The 20,982-nt window shown below is 40.5% G+C and overlaps 1 protein-coding gene across 1 annotated transcript in view; it reads left to right on the forward strand.

Moving 5' to 3' along the window:
- The window catches only part of FHIP2A (FHF complex subunit HOOK interacting protein 2A), a 35,222-nt gene that overhangs the window by 5,830 nt on the left and 8,410 nt on the right, over positions 1–20,982 (forward strand). The window contains exons 2-14 of the mRNA XM_047701390.1: positions 1,036–1,114; positions 6,206–6,375; positions 8,204–8,308; positions 8,765–8,887; positions 13,567–13,860; positions 14,041–14,237; positions 15,319–15,433; positions 15,985–16,061; positions 16,375–16,567; positions 16,740–16,909; positions 17,265–17,408; positions 18,332–18,422; positions 20,432–20,575. Of these exons, the coding sequence (XP_047557346.1) occupies positions 1,036–1,114; positions 6,206–6,375; positions 8,204–8,308; positions 8,765–8,887; positions 13,567–13,860; positions 14,041–14,237; positions 15,319–15,433; positions 15,985–16,061; positions 16,375–16,567; positions 16,740–16,909; positions 17,265–17,408; positions 18,332–18,422; positions 20,432–20,575 (1,902 nt within the window). The remainder of the gene's footprint in view (positions 1–1,035; positions 1,115–6,205; positions 6,376–8,203; positions 8,309–8,764; positions 8,888–13,566; positions 13,861–14,040; positions 14,238–15,318; positions 15,434–15,984; positions 16,062–16,374; positions 16,568–16,739; positions 16,910–17,264; positions 17,409–18,331; positions 18,423–20,431; positions 20,576–20,982) is intronic.

Below are 20,982 nucleotides of genomic sequence, written 5' to 3' on the forward strand. Positions count from 1 at the left end.
TTTCTGACCAAAATTTATGGGCAGTAGTAGGACTGGGGGGAGCATTCTCTCTCTCCCTCACTCTGCTGAAGGAGAAGACAGTGTTGTGGAAGGTGTATCCGGGTCTTTATCTGTCTTTATTTAACACATCTGAAATACTTGGCTGGTTGGCTATGAGATGGCTGAAGGCAGAGAATTTTGGTCTTAAAATTTTTGAAGTAAATTTTAAAGCTGAAACATAAAACATTCTGGTTTTGTGGAATTTAAATTGATAGTGTCTTGTTCCCATAGGTATTTTGCTGAAAATATGCACTGCCTAATCCAGGCTTTAAAAAGTAAAGGTTTGGGGTGCCTGGGTGGCTCAGTGGGTTAAGCCTCTGCCTTCGGCTCGGGTCATGGTCTCAGGGTCCTGGGATCGAGCCCCATATCGGGCTCTCTGCTCGGCAGGGAGCCTGCTTCCCTTCCTCTCTCTCTCTCTGCCTGCCTCTCTGCCTGCTTGTGATCTCTGTCTGTCAAATAAATTAAAAAAAAAAAAAAAGTAAAGGTTTATATCTGTATGTCACTGAAAGTAGGGGACAGTTTTAATCAGATTACAGGGTTGACTTTGGTGTATGTTGTTGTAATGGTGACGTGTAACTAATTACATAGCAACTTTTTACTGTTTTGCATTTCAAAGTCCTAGGTACAAAGATCCCTGGTTACTGATAATTTCATTTTACTGATAATTTAAATAGGATTTTGCATCTTTTCATTTAACATTTTTACTTTTGAAACCATATGTAGTTACCAGTTTCGGGGAGGAAGAGAAAAGTTCTGGTTCTTGTAATTTAATAATAATATTGATAAATATCTTTTTCTTCTTTCTTATAAATCATATCTGACATATAGAATCAAATTAATGCTCATCCCTTATTTTTATGCCGCTTTTGTATTGTTAGTATTAGTATTTGTATTGTATTATTAGTAAGACAAATACAGAGTTATACTTTATGGGAAACATTTAATGCCATTTTCTTAATTGTTGTGGTCTTTTTGTGTGTGTGTGTGTTTGTGTAGCTTGCACCTTCTCTTCCTTTACAAGAAGATTTTGTTTATCACTGGAAGGCAATTACCCATTACTACATAGAGACTTCGGGTAAGAAACAAAGCTAATGTTAATTGAACACAATTTTTGAAATACTAAAATATATTTCGGATTAGTTTTCAAAGTTATTTTATATTTAAATTTATAAACAAGTTATTTTACTTTTAATTCCTCTTTTAGATCCATTTTAAAAATGTATCTGTTGATTCTTCCAGGCACTGGGCAGTAGAACAGCAAATCAGACCAAATTCCTGTCCTAATAGAGCTTATATCTTGACAACAGAGAAGCGAGCACTAAATGGACACATATACATCGTGTGTCAGATGGCAGGTGCTAAGGAGGAAATGAGGCAGGCTAAGGGGATAGAAGTGCACACATGGGGAGAAGGGGGGCAGTTGGCTATTGTAAGTTAGAGAAAGCCTCATGGCCGGAGCAGACTTCTCAGTTGGAATCTGAAGGAAAGAGGAAGCAAGCCTGGGGGGTTGGTTTCAGGAAGAGGACCTAGCACAGAAGCCCTGGGGCTGGAGCGTCCAGCGTGCTTGGCATATTCTAGAAACTGCAAGGAAGCCGGTTTGGCTAGAGGAACGTAAACAAGGACAAAAGTGTAAAGTGACATCAGATGGGAGCCGGGTGCAGTCACAGAGGGCCTTGCAAGCTATCATAAGGGCTTTGGCTCTTACTCTGAGGTGGGAAGCCATAGAGGTTTTGAGCAGTATGTAACATTATCTGTTTTAAAGGGACCACTTTAGCTTCTGTGAAAAAAAAATTAGATTGGAAGAATGCAGAGGTGAAGCGTAGACCGTTAGGGGACTATTGCAGTGGTCCAAGCAACGATGGTGGCTCAAACCAGGGTGGAGCTGGTAAGATGAGATTGTATTCTAGGTGTATTTTGCAGAAAGCTTTGTTGACAGATTGGATGGGGGGTATGAGAGACTGAGTCGAGGAAGCTCCAAAGTTTTGGGCTTAGGCAGTTGGAAAATAGCAAAGCTACTTACCAGGACAGGGAGACCGGAGGAAGAACAGGTTTGTAAGAGTGTTCTGGGCATGTTAAATTTGAGATGCGAGCTATAATGTCCAATTGGATGTGGTGAGGAGACAGCTGGAAATAGGAATCTGGAATTTAAGGTGGAGTTCTAAACCAGAGATGTGAAATTGAAGTCATCGTATGTAAGTAAGATTTAAAGTCATGAGACTGGATGAGATGTTCTAGGGAGTAAGGATGGATGGAAGAGAGTTGTTCAGAAATGGAGCCCTTGGGCCCAATGTTCAGAAATTGGGATGATGAAAACAATAGCAAAGGAAACCACTTTTGCTAGTGGGGTAGAAGACAGCCAAGAGAGAATGGTGTCCCAGAAGCTAGAGGAAGAGGAGAGAGAGGGGTTCATTGTGTCAAATGATGCTGATGTCAGGTTAATACTGAAAAGGATCTTTGGACTTAGCCACAAGGAGCTCAGTAGTGGACTTGGTGAGAACCATTTTAATGGCAAGAAGAGAGAGGAGACCTGATCGTTGTACGTTTAAGAGAAAATGGGCAGAAAACATGTATGGACAGTGCATATGGGCTGCTCTCTTATGTTAGTGGAAAAGGGAGCTGAAGAGTGGAGCATTAAATACCAGGGAGAGATGTGGTTTCAAGACAGGGTTTTATTTTATGTATGTATATATGTATGTATGTGTGCATGTATTTATTTAATCTCTACACCCAACATGGTGCTTGAACTCACAACCCCTAAATCAAGAGTCATATGGTCATATTCCTGAGTGAGTCAGGTGCTCCTCAAGAGAGGGTTTTATTTTCTTTCTTTTTTTTTTTTTTTTTTAAGATGGAAGATATTTCAGCTTGAACTTTTTTTTTTTTAACATTTTATTTATTTATTTGACAGAGAGATCACAAGTAGGCAGAGAGGCAGGCAGAGAGAGAGGAGGAAGCAGGCTCTCCACAGAGCAGAGAGCCCAGTGCGGGGCTTGATCCCAGGACCCTGGGACCATGACCCGAGCCGAAGGCAGAGGCTCTAACCCACTGAGCCACCCAGGCGCCCCTCAGTTTGAACTTTGATGGAATAATCCAGTAGAGAGGAAAAGGTGGACCAGAGTTAGCTGTGACCATTTCTGAGCAATGTCCTTAAACAGGCGGGGGTGGGGGGTGTGGGGCGAGGTGCCTTAAGTGAGGTTAAGTGGGCCCTTAACCTTAATAGGCAGGTGGACAGTCTGTCCGTCAAAATAAGGTGTGGAAATCAGAGCACAGATGAAGAAGGAGGGTGGATGTGGTCTACAGAGTCTTGAAGTCTTTCTCAGTGAGTAAGAAGGATGGAGAGTAAGGGAAATGTGAAATAAATTGGATCAAAGGTTGACAAACTTTCTGTAAAGGGCCAGATAGTAAATATTTTAGGCTCTGTGGGTCCTTTGGCCTCTGTTGCAACTGCTCAGTTCTGTTGTGCCAAGGCAGCTATCAACACTATGTGAAGAATTGTGGTCCTTTGTTCCAACACAGCGTATGGATGTGAGGGTGGTCTGGCTGCGACATTTGTCACCCCATTGATCGCCAGGGTTGATTTGGCTGATCTGGCTGGCTAGGCAGGGGTCCCCTTCCTCCCTCACCACTGCATGTGCATTCCTCCCGGAGCCATGTGCTTGGTGAAGAGGACGACCTTCCCTGATAGAGGAGAGGACTGTTCTGCAGTCAAGGGTATACAAGTAGCTGCACTCCTGGCTAGAGCCTCCAGATGAGCTCTCAAGGTCCAACACAGGATAAACAGGTGGCAAGGCTGGATTTGCCCCAAAGGCCAAAGTCTGGCATCTCCCGAAACAGAATATTCAGGCAGTCAGTCTGGTTGAGGAAGCCGATGGGTTTGCAGGTGGTAATTCCGTAAAAGAAAAATTCCTTTATAGTTGTATAATTAAAAATTAGACACAAGATATGTGTATAACTTTCCATGTAAAATATAATTTCCACCTTAACTTGGATATTTAGACAGCAGATCTGTGGGAAAGTTTTTTGAGAGGAGCTGCCTTTTCGAATGACTGCTCCTTAGCCCTTGTGAATTTTTCACTCGTCCATAGCTTTAAGGAAATGCTTTAAAGGAAGGACTTCTAAGTTCTTCTTTAAATGATTTTTTTGCAGGTTAGTAGAAACAAGTAAGTGCATTATAATAAAGTATGGGGTGAATGTATGTGTATGTGTCAGGCATAGAGAACGAAGAAGGGAGAAAGAGAAGAAGATAGAGCCCATAATGTGGGTTTTCCAGGATGAGTAGGAAGTGCAAAACCCAGAAGGAGGACAAAGGCATTTCAGGTAGAAGGACTGGCATATACATGCGGGGCACAGAGACCTACATGCAGCTTAGGAGTGAAGCGGGTAGACGGCAGAAACTATGGCTTGCCTTCTAGGGAGCTAGGATTTTAATCCTGTCAAATCACATTTACAATTCATTTGTCTCTCAATTTACAAAGGCTTTCTGGTCATTTTTCTCCATTGATAACTGTAATCAGACCATGCTTGAACATTCATTCTTTCCTGGAATGTTTATATAAAGTCTGCAATGAAAGGGGGAAAAATTTAAAAAAAAATACAAATTTCAAATAAATGTACAAATTATCTTCTGTTAGTGGCCAGCTACTTGTTTTAGAATACAAAATGAAACATCGAAAGTTAACATTTCTTGAAACCTTACTATGTGTGAAGACACTGAGCTTTACACACATGGTTTCATTGAAATCACACAACACTTACTGGTGTTGCTTAGCCCTATTTTACAGGTGGGTGGTGTCTGATGCTAAAATAGTTTGCTCCGGTCATCCAGCGACAAGTGACAGAACCAAGAGTGGAATGCAAGTTATCTAGCTGCAGGGCCCTGTGCTTTTAGTACCTGCCACATCGTGTATCAAATTTGGTACATGTGTCATCCTTGGAAACAAGGCTGACCCTTGTGTTTCCATTGTTTTCTTTGTAGGGTTAGTGTTATGGTTGACCCTATGTGTACATACATACATGTGCACATGTACAGGCAAAGCAACACATCAAATATATAGCTTACTAGAATTGTGTGGCACGTACTGTGGACGTACTCAGGAAATGACAATAGAGACATAGATAAGAACTCGGCACTGCCAAGTATATTTTGTATTTAAACATTCTGTAAAACTTCACATTTTATTAAGAGCAATTTAGCCCTCATACTATAAGGATAGGTTGATAAAATCATGTGACCTTTAACTCCAACTGTGAACTCAAAGAAGTATTGATGAATTTTTATCTTAAAAAATCCATAGTACTTAATAAGAATTCTCCTAAGAAGTAGTTTTGGCTTTGGGAATAGCTGTCTGTTCATGAGCGATGCTAGAAATTTTTCTTTGGGCTCCTCTATGTTTTCACAGTTGGAGATGAGTTAGGGGCCTCAAGTGTCTGACTTCCCCGTGTTACAGTGTAATTCCGTAGCAATCAAAAACAGAACCTGTTGGGCGCCTGGGTGGCTCAGTGGGTTAAGCCGCTGCCTTCGGCTCAGGTCATGATCTCAGGGTCCTGGGATCGAGGCCCGCATCGGGCTCTCTGCTCAGCAGGGAGCCTGCTTCCCTCTCTCTCTCTCTCTCTCTCTCTGCCTGCCTCTCTGTCTACTTGTGATCTCTCTCTGTCAAATAAATAAATAAAATCTTTAAAAAAAAAAAACAAAAAAAAACCAGAACCTGCCCTTTCTACGTACCCTACCTGATTCAGCTTAATGTTTAAGGCCAATCTGTTTCTATATAAAGAGATTTAAAATTCAAATATAGAACTTCAGATCTTCTGAACTAGCTATTTGAAAAAAAAATTGTTTTTAATTGTTAAGTGTATACAAAATTTTGATGTTATGTGTGTTTTTCTTGATCATATTCCCATTTCTGTATTATTGGCTCTCATTTTGAATTATCATGCATGGACATATTTCAGAATATTGATTCCATTTTTGAGTAAGAAGATGGCAAAAAGAATCACCTGAATCCTGGCAAGGATAATTATATACCATGAATATAAATTTCACATAAGTGTGTACTTCAGATTTTTCTCAGTTTGAATTCTAATGGGGAAATACCGAGGGCATTTTAGGAACAAATAGGCAGTTTTAAATTGTTTGAATGTTTGATGATTTTTTTTTATTATTATTTAGATGATAAAGCCCCAGTGACAGATACAAATATTCCCTCTCATCTGGACCAGATGTTAGGTATTTTGCTACAAGAAGAACGAGAGCGAGAGTTCGGAGTGACAGGGCCGTGTATGGAATATTTGCTCCATCACAAGATCTTGGAAACATTATATACCTTAGGAAAAGCTGACGTAAGTTCCTCACCCACATGTGCTTGCGTAGGTAATACGCGCGTTAATGTCTTAGAGGTGAAGAAGGTACCAAGTACTAAATTTAATTATGGACATAGGTGTCGAGCATGGCGGGACTCAAGTCAGGCTTGTGAAGGACGGAAAATGTCCAGCCTGCGCGAATGGGACTATCCAGAGAGCTAGCAAAGCCCCCTCATGCTGTAGCAACAACTGGTACTCGGGCTGCTGAGAATTACAGTGTAAACGTTTATGAAAATACGCTTGAATATGTGTACTCAGAATATGTGTACACGAGAAGGAGCCCAGTGTAAATGGGGTTAGGAAAATAGGACTTAATTTTCATAATCCTGAAAGAGAGTGTAACGGATGCTCTGATGGCTGCCTCTGCCGATGAGGGCGGTCACGTTAAGTTTTAGGCCTCATGAATCTCCACAAGCTGGTATTTATGATATAAATAATATTCTGTACCAGGAAACCGTAAGGCTACATACAAAGGCAAGTTTCGAAGCCTGCTGGGGGTTCGAGGAAAAGGGAAGGACTTGGGCTTGCGGTTGGGAGGCCTGGCTTTGTCACTAAGACACTCCGGCCTTCAAAGTCCCTTTGGTTAACCTTCTTTCTCTTTAAAAATCGAACAGGTGATCACGAAGGTCTCCCCCAAGTCTCAAAATCTGTGCTTTTGTCCTGTGAATTTCTCCAATATATGTGAAAATCAAACTGGAAAAAGAAGCAACATGTTTAAACACCAAATAGAGTTATGAATAATGGTATTACAGAAGGTTTCCTTTTAACTAAGTCTGTAATACTCCCAGTTTATTTTAAGTTAAATTCTTGCAGTATTATTTTTGAGGCAGGATGTCCACTCCTCTGCTGTGTGGAGAGAGCGATGGTACAACACTAAGTTGAATATAGATTAGTTGATTTTTGAGTGGATGTCAATAATTGTAGAACTGATAAATTAACTTTGATATCGGTGATTGTAAATATTAGGGGTTTATCTGAATAATGTAAAGTATTTGCTATCTAAAAAAATATTGTGCATAAGATTATCGTTTATACCATTTCCAGATAGCTTGTCTATGATGATACTGTAGAAATGTTCATTTTGTGACTGTATTTTAATTGCAAGGCAGTATAAGCAGGTTGGTTAGTCATAGAACATGTAACCTTGTTAGTTTGTGCTCTCTTAACACACAGTGTAAGCAGTCATCACGTTTACCTAGTTACCAGCAAAGCTTTAAAGCAGCTGGCATGTTATAAAAACTTCTTTATTAAATATTCATTGTTGATAATAATCATAATGTAAATAATTTTGCATCAATGCAAAACAGCATTGTTAGAGTAAATCACAGTATTTTATACCAGAGGATTCCCTTTACTGACATACATATGTTCGAAGGCTTTGTTTACTCCTACATCTCTGGGATGGAAAGTTATTAGTGGCCTGTTATGAGTGTAAATAACAAGAGTCTGCCTTTGCTTTAGCCATAGTTAACCGTAACAGTTTGAGGTTACCCTGGCATTTGGAAGCAAACAGGTTGGTGTTGCCCAAACCAAACTCTGATTGCAGCAGCGTGTTGTTACCGTGCTGCCTGTCATCATATTGGCCTGTGGTTCCACTGGCTGTACTACACCAAGATGTGATTTTATTTCTAGAATACCAGTCATTAATATTTGATTGAGAATTTTATATTGAAAGACTTATTAGTTGGCTGGTTGCATTGACTTTGGGGGCGAAATACATTCACGTTCCTGTTCTTTAAGCTTTTGAGTAAGTGCGTTTGTATCGTCTGTCCTCTCCTTACTTGCTTTTCTGTTCTTCTGTGCCCAGTGTCCTCCAGGAATGAAGCAGCAGGTTTTGGTGTTCTACACTAAACTCCTAGGGAGAATCCAGCAGCCGCTGCTTCCACACATTAATGTCCACAGGCCAGTGCAGGTATTTTGTTTCCCTTGCAAAACAGTATTTGGTTCCAGTTCTTTTCGTGTATAAATAATTCAATGTGATTTTTCTAAAGGGAAAAATAAGAAAGGAAATTGTTCCCAAAATAACGTGTAAATTAGCAAATACTTGAGCTTTTTGTATGCATGACATGGTATTATATGCTCTTTCTATATTTCTCTTAAAATTTTATACATTAGTTTTTCCTTTAACTTATGGCTCTGACTTCTCAAGGAGTTTATTGTGTGCTTATTAGTTTTCTAGGGTAATGTATTTGAAAAACTTACTCCTAGTAAATCTCTTTTGTTAGAGGTACTGGTAAGTAGTGTTCTGTCTGAAAAATGAAAGATATTTGTATTATTTGAAAATTGTAAATACTCTTAAGGCAAATGATGGCTATTTACATACTTATAAAAAGTAAGTTGGAAAAAAATTTTTTAACTTCTTTAACAGAAATTAATTCGACTCTGTGGGGAAGTCCTTGCAACACCGACAGAAAATGAAGAAATCCAGTTTCTCTGTATCGTGTGTGCAAAGCTGAAACAAAATCCTTACCTGGTTAATTTTTTTCTGGAGGTATGGTACACTTCTTGTCAACCTTCGAAGCATGCTTTTATTAAAATTATTTGGAGAATTGAATTCTGTAAATAAATTCTGTAATTATAGAATTCTGTAAATTCTGTGAATAGAAGGAATTAAATTTTGTGGGTGTCATATGGCTTGTTTCACTTCCCAGAATTATTTTTCATTGAAGACCACTGTTTTGTTTTAACCTGAAATCTTCTGAGGAAGACGGTTTTCAGAGAAAGTAGGTGAGCCGGATATCCAGGGCAGTGCAGGGCCTGGACGAATACAGAGTCAAGGCTTAGCAGGCTGCAGCGTGAAGGGGAAGGTCAGGGAGAGTGAAGTCACAGGAGTTTATAATCTGTGATGTTTTCAGCCAAGTTTACTTGAATGTGGAGCGTGGGTAATCCGGCCGGAGGTCGGTAGGGATGGGGTGTGCGGATTTAGACGGTATGCACGACATCGCGAGTTACCTGTCCAGCCTGGCGTAGCAGTTGTGACCGCTGTGGTATTCCGTCCTGTTTTTTCTTAGCCAGTCACTGGATCACACTTTATGTATTCCACCAATCAATATTTTGGGTTTTACTCCCAGTTTTAAATTAGAAAATACTTTGTGTACTTTCTTCTGTCACTCATTTGTTTTTTTCTGCAGTGAAGTCATTTAGGAATATAGTAAAAAAATTAATTTAGGGGGGCGCCTCGGTGGCTCGGTTGGTTAAGTGTCTGCCTTCAGCTCAGGTCATGATCGCAGGGTCTTGGGATCGAGTGCCATGTCAGGCTGTCTGCTCAGCCGGGACTCTGCTTCTCTCTCCCTTTGCTTCTCTGCCCATGTATGCTCTCTCTCTCTCTCAAATAAATAAAATCTTTTTAAAAAGAAAGAAAGAAAGAAATTGATAGCTTTAAAAAAATTTTTTTGTGTGTTTCTTTTTGTTTTTTTTTTTAAAGATTTTCTTTATTTATTTGACACAGACAGAGAAATCACAAGTAGGCAGAGAGGCAGGCAGAGAGAGAGAAAGGGAAGCAGGCTCCCCGCTGAGCAGAGAGCCTGATGTGGGGCTCAATCCCAGGACCCTGAGATCACGACCCAAGCCGAAGGCAGAGGCACAACCCACTGAGCCACCCAGGCGCCCCTTTTGTGTTTCTTTTTGTCTTTTTTCCCCTAGATTAGGGAGAGGTGAGGTACAGCGCAATTTTATTTTTTTGGTCTACGGTTCTCTGAGCTTAACAAACTCCGGGTGCTGTAGCCACCACTACCACCAAGCGACACAACAGGTCCACCACCCTCCTGCAGGTCCTGTATAGCCCTTCTCACTCCACCTCTGTCCCTAGCAATCACTGATGTGCTTCTGTTCTAGTTTTCTCTTCCATAGAAAGTCATAGAAATGTAATCAGCCTTAAAACCTTAAAAAAAAAAAAAAATGGAGGCTCCTGGGTGGCTCAGTCATGAAGCGTCTGCCTTCGGCTCAGGTTATGGGACCAAACCAGGACCTTGGGATCATGACCTGAGCTGAAGGCAGGCACTTCCTGACTGAGCCACCCAGGAGCCTCCATTTTTTTTTTTTTTAAGGTTTTGATATAAATACATCAATTATTTCAATCTGGCTAAGTCTGAGATTTTTCCTCTCAAAGTTTGCTTTAATTAAAGTTTTCTTAGATACCCTAGTTACTTTCGATGCATGGATTTTTGTCCGAGCTTAAGCTTTAAGGACTTTTTCTCAGAATTCCTGAAACTCGTTCAGAAGGACACAGCCATCGATCAGAAGCAGAGCAAATGCAAGGGCACACGTATGCTGATACCCGCTGAGATCGATGCGCTTTGTTCACCTGTCTTGAGAGAAACATTTCCATTTAGACCTCATGACTCCAGACACCGGGCTTTAGAGCACGTGCTTTTTCACGGCCTGAGGTGTAGGCAGCTCCTTTTTCTCAAGACTATTCATAAGCTTTTAATGTGGTTGTTACAGTCTCCCTGGTATTAGAGTTACTTAAACGTGTTTCATTTTCTCCTGCTGGTCAGTAAGCTCCTCGAGGGCAGGGACTCTGTTTCATTAATCTTTGGGTTCCCACAGCTTCTCTAGTATCCAGTATAATGTATAATAACTGCTTAATTAACACTCACTGAATGAATCTTCAGAGAAATGCAGCTGTATTACTTGTAGTACAGAGAGGAATAAAAGTACTTTGCAGTTCCCAGGCAAGTATCCCTTAAAATCGAATCTCTCTTTTCATGGAAAGCAACTCCTATGTGCATCTACTACAGTTTAAGTGCCTGTGGTAAGTGGGTTAGGAACAGTCTTTGCCCTAAAGGAGTTTATAGTCTGGTGATGAGGGTAAGACCAATATTCAGGCTGCAAACTGAGGTAGAGTAAGGTGAGTATCATAAGAAGGGTACAAAGTCATTGTGCCTTAAGTCTTCCTAGGATGAAGGGGTTGCATTTACTCTAGGTTGTTGAGAAAGACTTCATGGAAGAGGTTATCTTTGATTTGGTTCCTGACAGATGTTCAGATAAGAATAGGTAAACATACGTAAGAGAATGAAAATATAGAAGGTTGTGGTGTGTTCATGAAACAGTATAATTAGAAAGGCCTGTGATAAGAAAAGGGCCCGGAGAGATGGACTAGGAAGGGTCAAAGCCTTTGAATGGAAGGATGAACAGTTTGAACATACTTGAAGTCACTGGGAAGCCACCAAAGATTCTTGAGCAGGGATGTTATTACATGATGGTGTCTGTACTTTAAGTGAAATTGGTGGCAGCATCTTGCACACTGGATTCCTTTGAGAGGAAAAAGGAAAGCAGAGGAAACAAGCTTGGAAGCTGAGGGAGTCGCCCTGAAGAGAAGTGGCAAGGACTGTAAGTTGGAGGCAGTGGGACAGAACGAAGTGAATATATTCCAGAAACACCAGAGGTAGTCTTGTGTGGTCTTCTGTGGTCTTGTGCAGGAAGCAAGACAAAGGATGATGAGTGCTTGAATTTCTGAACCAGCAAGGCTGTTGCTAACAGAAAGAAGAGAGCCCCAAGGGAGCTTATGTTGGGGAAGATGGTCATTACGGTTCTGCTGTTTTGAGTCCTCCTGGTATCCTGATGGAGATAATTGACAGGCATTTGGTCTTGCAAATCTGTGATTTGGGAGAGAAGTCTGGGTTTAAGAGAGTTGGGGGTTATGTGTGTAAATGTGCTGTGGCTATCAGGAAGACCCCTAAAGTAGAAAGGGAGCAGTTTCAGTGAGAACCGAAGCGTAAGAGAAGGCAACAGTTCCTCATCACCTAGGGAGCTTTAAAAATGCAGATCCCATCATGATGTTGTGCACCTGAAATCAGTATAACATTGTCAGCTACACTTCAGCAATGCAGGTAAATAAGTTAAAATGCGGATTCCTTAGCTCTACCTCCAGATGTTCTCATTCAGGTCTGGGTGGGATCCTGGAATCTACATTTTTCTCAAGCCCCACAGAAGACCATGATGCCAACAGTCTTGAGTCACACTTTGGGAAACACTCGTTGAAGGAGTGAATGCTATTCTAAGATTATTCTTCCCTTTGCCATTCTGATCTGAGATACCATCTCCAACGCTATTATTAGTATTTTAGATGGAATCAAGTGTTTACATTCATAAGGGCTGTGATATGCAACTGATTTTGTAGGAAATTGGGAAGTTGTTTGGAGTAGTTGTTTTGTTTTAACATGTGCTGTGGGCTCAATTTCTCAAGAAGATTGGTCCAAACTATACCTTTAACTGTATTAAAAGTGATTTATAATAACTATAGTATAACTTTGGAAATGGAACTTTGAATACATTCAGTACTGAATGCATCTCTGTGGTGGGTGAAACACGGTGAGGGGCCCCTGAGGAGAAGCTAGTTCATGATGACTTCTGACCTGTGTGTGTGATTTGATTTTCGCTCTTAGGTTCAAATGGAAAACAAAATACTTTTCCCCAGAGACTAAAGTTACAATTCCTTTTTTTTTTTTTTTTAAAGAGTTTATTTATTGGAGAGAGAGAGCAAGAGAAAGCACACACAGGTTGGGGAAGAGAGAGGGAGAAGCAGACGCCCCACTGAGAAGGAAGCCCCACACGGGGCTTGATCCCAGGATCCCAAGATCATGACCTGAGCCAAAGGCAGATGGCTAACCAACTGAGCCCCTCAGGCGCCCAACTTCGGTTAAAATTCTCTTTGTGTTTGTTTGTGTGTGTACTGGGGAGATGGGCCAACATTTCAAGTAAATTTCTTTCATCAAGAACATGAATAAAAAGGTCCTAAGACTACTGAGTTTTTTTTATAAAGCAGAGGGACAGAGAAAACAGAAAAATCGTCTTAGAAAACTGATCTTTTCAGTATTTTCAGTAGCCCAGCGATGAGAAGACAGTTAATTCCAATTGAAACCTCCTGAATCTTTTTTCCCCACTAATATCAGTTGTTTTGAGTCATATAGTTATCACTAATATTGTTCCTTGCTTATGGTCATGGTAAACCGTTTTGTACTTAGTGCAGAGAGTGTTATGACTGCCTGGGCAATTTTTAAAATATCTAAAACCCAGCTTGTTGACGTCTGAGTATTTTCTTTAGTCATAACACTTTTATCTGTTACTACGTAGACATTGAACATGAATTATAGAAAAACCGATAAAAATATAATTTCTGTTTTATAAGTCTTTTGACACAGATCATACAGAACATGTGTTCTTTTTCAGAATAAGTTGAAATCCCTGGTTTCCAAAGGCACAACAGATGTCATTTCAGAAGACTCCTTGAAAGGTCAGGATTCCTTGTCAACAGACACGGGACAGTCCTGTCAGCCAGAGGAGCTGTCTGGAGCCGTGGGCCTGGAGCCCCCAGAGTTCGAAGACGAGTCACCTCAGCCGGCAGACGAGCTGTCCGCCAGCTTGGATAACCTCGCCGTCACTCCACTGCCGGAGGCCACGGTTGTTCGTCCAAACCAGGATTACAACTTAGTGAATTCCTTGTTGAATCTCACTAGAAGTCCTGTAAGTCTTCCTTGCCCGTCACCACTCACCTGATCACAGTTGGTGCATTTGAAATAGAAAAAAAAAAAAAGTCTATTCTTGTTTTAGTGTAAAACATTCAATCTTTTTAAGGTGAATTTTTTCCAAGCCACTTGACACACCTGTCATTCAAGAATGGACGGGGTCTGTGTTTTCCCTCAGGATGGCCGGATCGCTGTGAAAGCCTGCGAGGGCCTGATGCTGTTAGTCAGCTTGCCGGAGCCCGCGGCGGCCAAGTGCCTGACGCAGAGCACGTGCTTGTGCGAGCTGCTGACCGACAGACTCGCCTCCCTGTACAAGGCCCTACCTCAGTCCGTGGACCCGTTAGATATTGAAACGGTGGAAGCAATTAACTGGGGGTAAGAGCCATTGCTTGTGTTTGCCCACAGAAGTGACTTCTTACACCTAGACTTGGAAATTCACTGCTGCTTTGCAGTGATATAAATCTTTAGTTTTGGAAAATATGACATGACTTGTGATCCTTAAATGGGATTGTTGTCTGAGGCGCGTTTGAAATTTGTTACCAGTCCGAAGTGAGTTGGTGTGGGAACAATCCAGCTGTCACGTAGTTAAGCTATTTTTCCATAATAGTGAATAATTAGGACCTTAAATACATTAAAACCAACAACTTTGATTTTTTTTTTTTTTTTTTTTAATTCCTGAAAGAAGGAACATCCTTTTGTAACTATGCCTCTCGGGTAGTCTCATGCTTCGTGGTCTGTGTCTATGAACTCTCCTCTCCTACCTTATTCTCTTACCCTCTCTACCCATCTTTTGGGGCTTCCCCTGATTCTCACAGGAAAATGTGATTATTGCAGAACATTTATAAGTATATAAGCAGCATGAGGAAAAGTACCCCAAGTCCCACCATCTATAAGCTGCCTAATGTTTTAGTATAATAATAAAAACTGTTACAGTTTTTCTGTGTACTTTTAACTCTTCCTGGGTTTTTACTAGTCTTTTTCCACCTGATATTCTGCCACTATCTGTAGAAGGGCAGACCCCCTGGTTAGCTTTACTGCTGTCCATGTTAAGGTGGGAAGAGAAGCAGGCCACTTACTTCTTTCTGCACACCCTTCGTTACCTTTCCTTCCGTCCCAGCGGCTGAGCACCTCCCACACTTCCTTCCCACTCTTGGTCGAGTTTATGGCAGGTGCGTGAGGAGCTGTCTGTGTGGTTTTTCCTCTGCAGTTACGTTCTGTGTTAGTCTCTCTCTTCCCACTCAATGACTGAAAGTTATTTACAACTTTTATTTGAAAGGTTTCCTCTTATCCTTGGCTTTCTTTTATAAAACCTGCTTCTGGTGGTCATCCGGCTCTCTCTGGATGCATGTGTTTTACTGCACGAGCTCGTTCACGGGCCTTCATTGTTCCTTATGCGCTGAACTGAGTTAATGCGTTGGGATAACTCTGGGCTAAGCATTTCTTCTACATCCTACAGCTTGGACTCCTATAGTCACAAAGAAGATGCTTCAGCGTTTCCAGGAAAACGAGCCTTAATTTCATTTCTTTCCTGGTTTGATTATTGTGATCAACTCATAAAGGAAGCACAGAAGGTTTGATTTTTTTTTGTTAATTATTGATAATTTTAAAATGTGTCTATTAAGTAAAATTTCCTCAGTTTATGTCTCCAAAAATATCTTAAGTGTCTTAGGATAGCACAGTCAGTAAAATAAATGCAATCAAATAAGACAAAAATACCTGTGTATATACGTGTGTGTGTGTGTGTGTGTGTGTGTTACAGCTCTGGAATAAATCTCAGTTCAAGTTCTGCCCTTATATTTAATTGTCACGATAGGAAGCTCCATAAGGTGATGCTGGCCTCCTTCCATTTCTCCTCTTTGAGGAGATGTTAATGCCATAAGGGGGTTGGGATGATATTTTTGTCCTGTTCATCTTGTTCTTGGACATTTAGATAAAGTGTAGAGGATGGAGTTGCTCACATCTAATCTAGGTTTATATGCCATCAACAAGATAGCCAATAGACAAGTTTGTTTCTCCACATTAATTCAAATGGAGAGTGGAATTGGCTTACCAATGTTACAAATTAATCCTCTTTTCCATTAAAAAGAAAGGAAAAGATAACAATACTCCTTCTGTATTCTAGACCGCTGCTGTTGCTCTGGCCAAAGCTGTTCATGAAAGATTTTTTGTCGGAGTTATGGAACCTCAGTTGATGCAAACGTGAGTAGCCTTTTCCTTAAAAAACAAAAAATTGGGGGGGCACCTGGGTGGCTCAGTGGTTTAAAGCCTTTGCCTTGGGCTCGGGTCATGATCCAGGGTTCTGGGATCGAGCCCCGCACAGGCTCTCTGCTCAGCGGGGAGCCTGCTTCCTCCTCTCTCTCTGCCTGCCTCTCTGCCTACTTGTGATCTCCGTCTGTCAAATAAATAAATAAAATCTTTTAAAAAAACCAAAAACCAAAAACAAAACAGAACAAAACAAAAAATTGCTATTTCATATTCTGTTCCCCACTAATGACCTGTCTGTTACGCCCAGTTCTGAGATGGGTATCCTGACCTCTACTGCTCTGCTCCATCGCATTGTTCGGCAAGTAACCTCTGATGTTTTGCTTCAAGAAATGGTGTTTTTTATCCTTGGAGAACAGAGGGAACCGGAAACTCTGGCCGATATTAGCAGACACCCTTTAAGACATAGGTTAATAGAACATTGTGATCACATATCTGATGAGGTAAGTGATGTAAGATTTAGAATGGGGCTTTGAAATACGGTTTTACGGTGTTTTTGAGTATAGCTTCTTTTTTGGTGTAGCTTTAAAAATCAAAAGCATGACTTATAGGATGGCGAGAAGAATCGTTTGTTCAGAGATGTTTTTCAGTTAGCCTTTATCACTTTGGTTTCAGATAAGCATAATGACATTAAGAATGTTTGAACATCTTTTACAAAAACCCAACGAACACATTCTTTACAACTTGGTCCTAAGAAATCTCGAAGAAAGAAATTATACTGAGTATAAGCCTGTGTGTCCAGAAGATAAAGATGTGGTGGAGAACGGATTGATAGCAGGAGCTGTGTAAGTTCCCACCCGGGCCTGCAAGCTTAGCATTTCCTACAGAACTGTCGTCTTCTCTCTCCTGCTTCTCTCCCTTATTCATGAAAAAATGCCTCTAACAAGATTTTTGAAAATAAAATTTAGATGCCATGGTATCACCATCCCTTTAAATCACAAGTGGTATTCGTTAAATGGAACAAAATCAATATATTCTTGAATTTGATGTTCGTATCAAATGTTTGTTTCCCTATAAAATGTAATTTTTTAATTCTTTTATTAGCAAAATCATGTAATGTTTTGTAAGAACGTGGCAGAGAATCTTCTGGTTAGAAAATGTAATAAAATGTGTCTTTATACATCATTAAATTGAACGTAGAGATCTGGAAGAAGACCCATTATTTACGGACATTTCGCCGGATAACACTCTGTCAAATAAAGAATGGCTGAGTTCTTCACCTCCTGCTACTCCAGACCACCCCAAAAACGATGGGAAAACTGAAGTCCATAAAATTGTAAATAGGTGAGTTGCCATATAAATTTGACTTCCATCTCTTTTGCTTGATTTTATAACCTATAATAGCTCTGTTCTTAGATTGTTATGGAGACATACTGTAAATCTTTAAAGATTGTATCAGCTTTTTGTCATGTGTATATAGCAAGGGGCAGCCTAGGGGCAATAATCCATATCAAAGCAGGAAAGCTCTACTTAACGTAGAGACGGGTAATAGTGGTCAAATAAACCTTCAGATGGCCTTGCTTTTTTATTTACTTATTTAAAAATTTTTTTTGTTATGTTAGTCACCATACAGTACGTCATTAGTTTTTGATGTGTTCCATGATGCATTATTTCCATATAACACCCAGTGCTCCATGCAATATGTGCCCTCCTTAGTACTCTTTTCTTAACATAAATAATCTTAAGTCGTTCCCATTTGGAACAACATGGAGAATGTCCAGTTTGACAAATTGCACTTCTTAGTCATGTACTCATGTATGCTAAGCGTAGGACCATTCCCTTTTGATACTTTGGTTTTACCTTTTTTTTTTTTTTTTTTTTTAAAGTGCCCCTTCTCTGGCGATGTTCTCTTTCTTCCTTGATGTTCTCTTCCTTCCTTCGTAGCGCTGTCACTGATGTGCCTGGTGCTGGCAGGTGACTTTAGAGAAATTGCATGTGACTCAAGATGCAAAATTAGGGTGACTAAAACTGTTGCTTTCAGTTACTTAAGAGCCAGTTTCCCGACATGGACGGATATCGTGGCAGTCTGTCACTGTGCTGGAATGTAAAAGATCCTTTTAGGCTTACTTCTGCTTCAAGTGGAATGAGTGATTATTAAATAAAACCTTTGAGATATGAAAGAGCAATAGATCCGTAAAACTGATTCAAGATTAAGTACTGAATTGTGGGAGTATTTCTGTTATTGACCATGGCTTTTCTTATCTAAGTTTTCTCTGTCTGGTACCCGATGAAGCAAAATCATCCTACCATGTCGAGGGCACTGGATATGATACCTACCTCCGAGATGCTCATAGGCAGGTAAGTGAAGTAGTTAATTTTTGGAAATGAACTCTAATGAGTGCACATACACACTTTGTCCCATTGTCCACAGTCATTTCTCCAAAGGTTTCCCTCATCAAGACCTGAACTCTCTCGTTACTTTAACTTTAGGCAGGTGACCTTACTTTGCCTTTTACTGACTGTCTCTTGTCTCAGAATTTCTTTACGCTTGCTCCCCTCCCCCTTTTCCCTTCCCTTTGTCTCCCTCCCCACCGCTTCCCTTCCCCTGTATCTCCCTTCCCCCCTCTCCCCTTCCCCATTCCCCCCATTCTTCTTCCCTTTCTTTCCTTTCTTTTTATACTTTAAATTATATCTACCCCCCCATCCTTTTCCGTACTGATCCAAAACATAACTTCTCAATGATTCTGCCCACCGCCCACCCTTGATCCCAGTCCCCAGGCATTGCCCTGTCCCCTTCTCCACGTCTTTTCTCACCTGAATAGTATGGACAAGTGCCGTGCTCCCTCACTCCCTGCACTCCCTCCTCCAAGCCCCCCTCAGCTTGCTACCTCCCCGATAGGACTCTGAAAGGTGTCCTCTGAAGTATTAACCTTCATGGCCTTCTCAAGGTCTCCTTTTCCTCTCTCTAGCATTTTACAGAATTCCTAATTTTAAAAATGTCTCAAGTCAGAAAAACGCACATTTAATTTTCATTTAAATCCTTGAGATTGCAGTGTAGTGTTCTGTACAATTAATTTGCATGTGCCTGTAGCAGGAATGCAAGTCCAGATGACTGCATGAGTGACTGGAGCTATTGTGTAGCTAGTGCTTTCAGGGACAAGAGAGTGAAAGCAAGACAAGTGGTACCAATCTCAAGAGAATCAGCTGGATTTTTAAGCTGCATTTATTCTTTCTGTAAAGTTTCATTTCCATTTTCCGCAAGTGCAATTATTATGGGTTGTTTCAGAAATATTAGATCAACAAGAGGGATAAAAAATGTTTAAACTACTGCTTTCTAGGTGAGAATTTCAGGCATGTTAATGGGAAAATGCTTTATTGAATATTGGGGTGTGGTTTAGAATAGAAAACTATCTGCTGAAAGCCAAATCATTTAAAACTCACAAAATACTGAAGAAGCTGGCTTTTTGATTGTTTTAAGTATGTTTTTCTTTTAAGAGTTGAAGTAGTTAGTACTTCATGGTGAGAATGTGATTTGTTTTAATTTCACGTAATTTCCAAACTAGAGAGGTCAGAGTAATGTCGCTTTGTTGAATAAGGGGAATCTGAAAAGGGCACAGAAAACTGTGCTCTAAATTTGTTTAAACTCGGGTAAATTAAACATTGGGGAAGACTTTTCAAATTTATTCTTATTATGTGAGGTCCTGTGCTTATCAAAATCCATGTTGTTTACTCCAGTGGTAAACTGTATAGTGAAGGACTAGTTTCTTACTAATTCCAGTCTGTCAATAGACCAACAGTTGGGTAAAATATAATAAAAATGAATTATTAGAAAGATGAAAAAAAAACAACAAAATACCAGCCTGATTATTTTATTAGGTTCAACAGACATAAAATTTGCTCTGTTAAATGCAGTAGAGGTTCCACATGCCGACTCTCAGTGTGGTACTCTGCTCACTGCGAGGGTAGCAAACCGTCTGCAGAGCGCGCCCCCACGCAGCATGGCTTTCTGCCCTGTGCTGGAGGAGAGCCAAGCCTGCCTTCCCAACGACGTGCATGTCTTCATCTCTGTGCATGTAACGTTTTCAAATAGATTTGAAAATGCGGCTAGGGCTTACTGTGATACAAATAAGGAGAGTTAAATTCCTCTGAAGGAAAGCACATGCCTATTTTTTCATCAACGTATGTTGGTACTGGTGCTTATAAGCTTACCGGGGCCCAAGTTAGCCTGTTCCCTGAGTCCCTCCCTCCTCCACGGGTGCCTCCCCGGCTCGCCAGTGCATTCTTATATGCCTGTTAGAGGAAATCATTTCTGTTTGATCTCCATTTGTTCTGGTTTGTTCTTTAACGATGCAAATGCTTTTCCCTAGTTCCGGGACTACTGCGCTATCTGCTTAAGATGGGAGTGGCCTGGGTCTCCAAAGGCATTGGAAAAGTGCAATTTAGAAGCTACTTTCTTTGAAGGTCATTTCTTGAAAGTTTTATTTGACAGAATGGGAAGAATTCTTGATCAGGTAATAAGCCTTAAAATACTGATTTTCATATTATTTTGCTACCATTCACCATGAGTTCATCTCAAGTCTTAGTTTAGCTCTTTAATAAAATAGTTTTGTTTTCTTAGTTTTTCCGCTAGATGACTTTTTCATAAAGCTTGATTGCTGGCAAGTGGTGCATTTCTGACACATTGGTTATATCCAAAATTTTTTTCAACCTGATGGCTGTTACAGAATCCTATATTTTACTTCTCATTATAGAACATTGTCTTAATAACCTTAACACATTTTGGAGGTGAAGGTGGTTAGAAGACTTTCTTGTCATGACATAGAAACCCTTTTCTTTTATTAGGACAGTTAGCACAGATACAAATTGAGTCAACCTTGTAAAGTTCAAGTCAGAGGACCTTAAATGTCATTTCAAATGG

This window comes from Lutra lutra, chromosome 14 (assembly GCF_902655055.1).
Source record: "Lutra lutra chromosome 14, mLutLut1.2, whole genome shotgun sequence".
Lineage (NCBI taxonomy): Eukaryota > Metazoa > Chordata > Mammalia > Carnivora > Mustelidae > Lutra > Lutra lutra.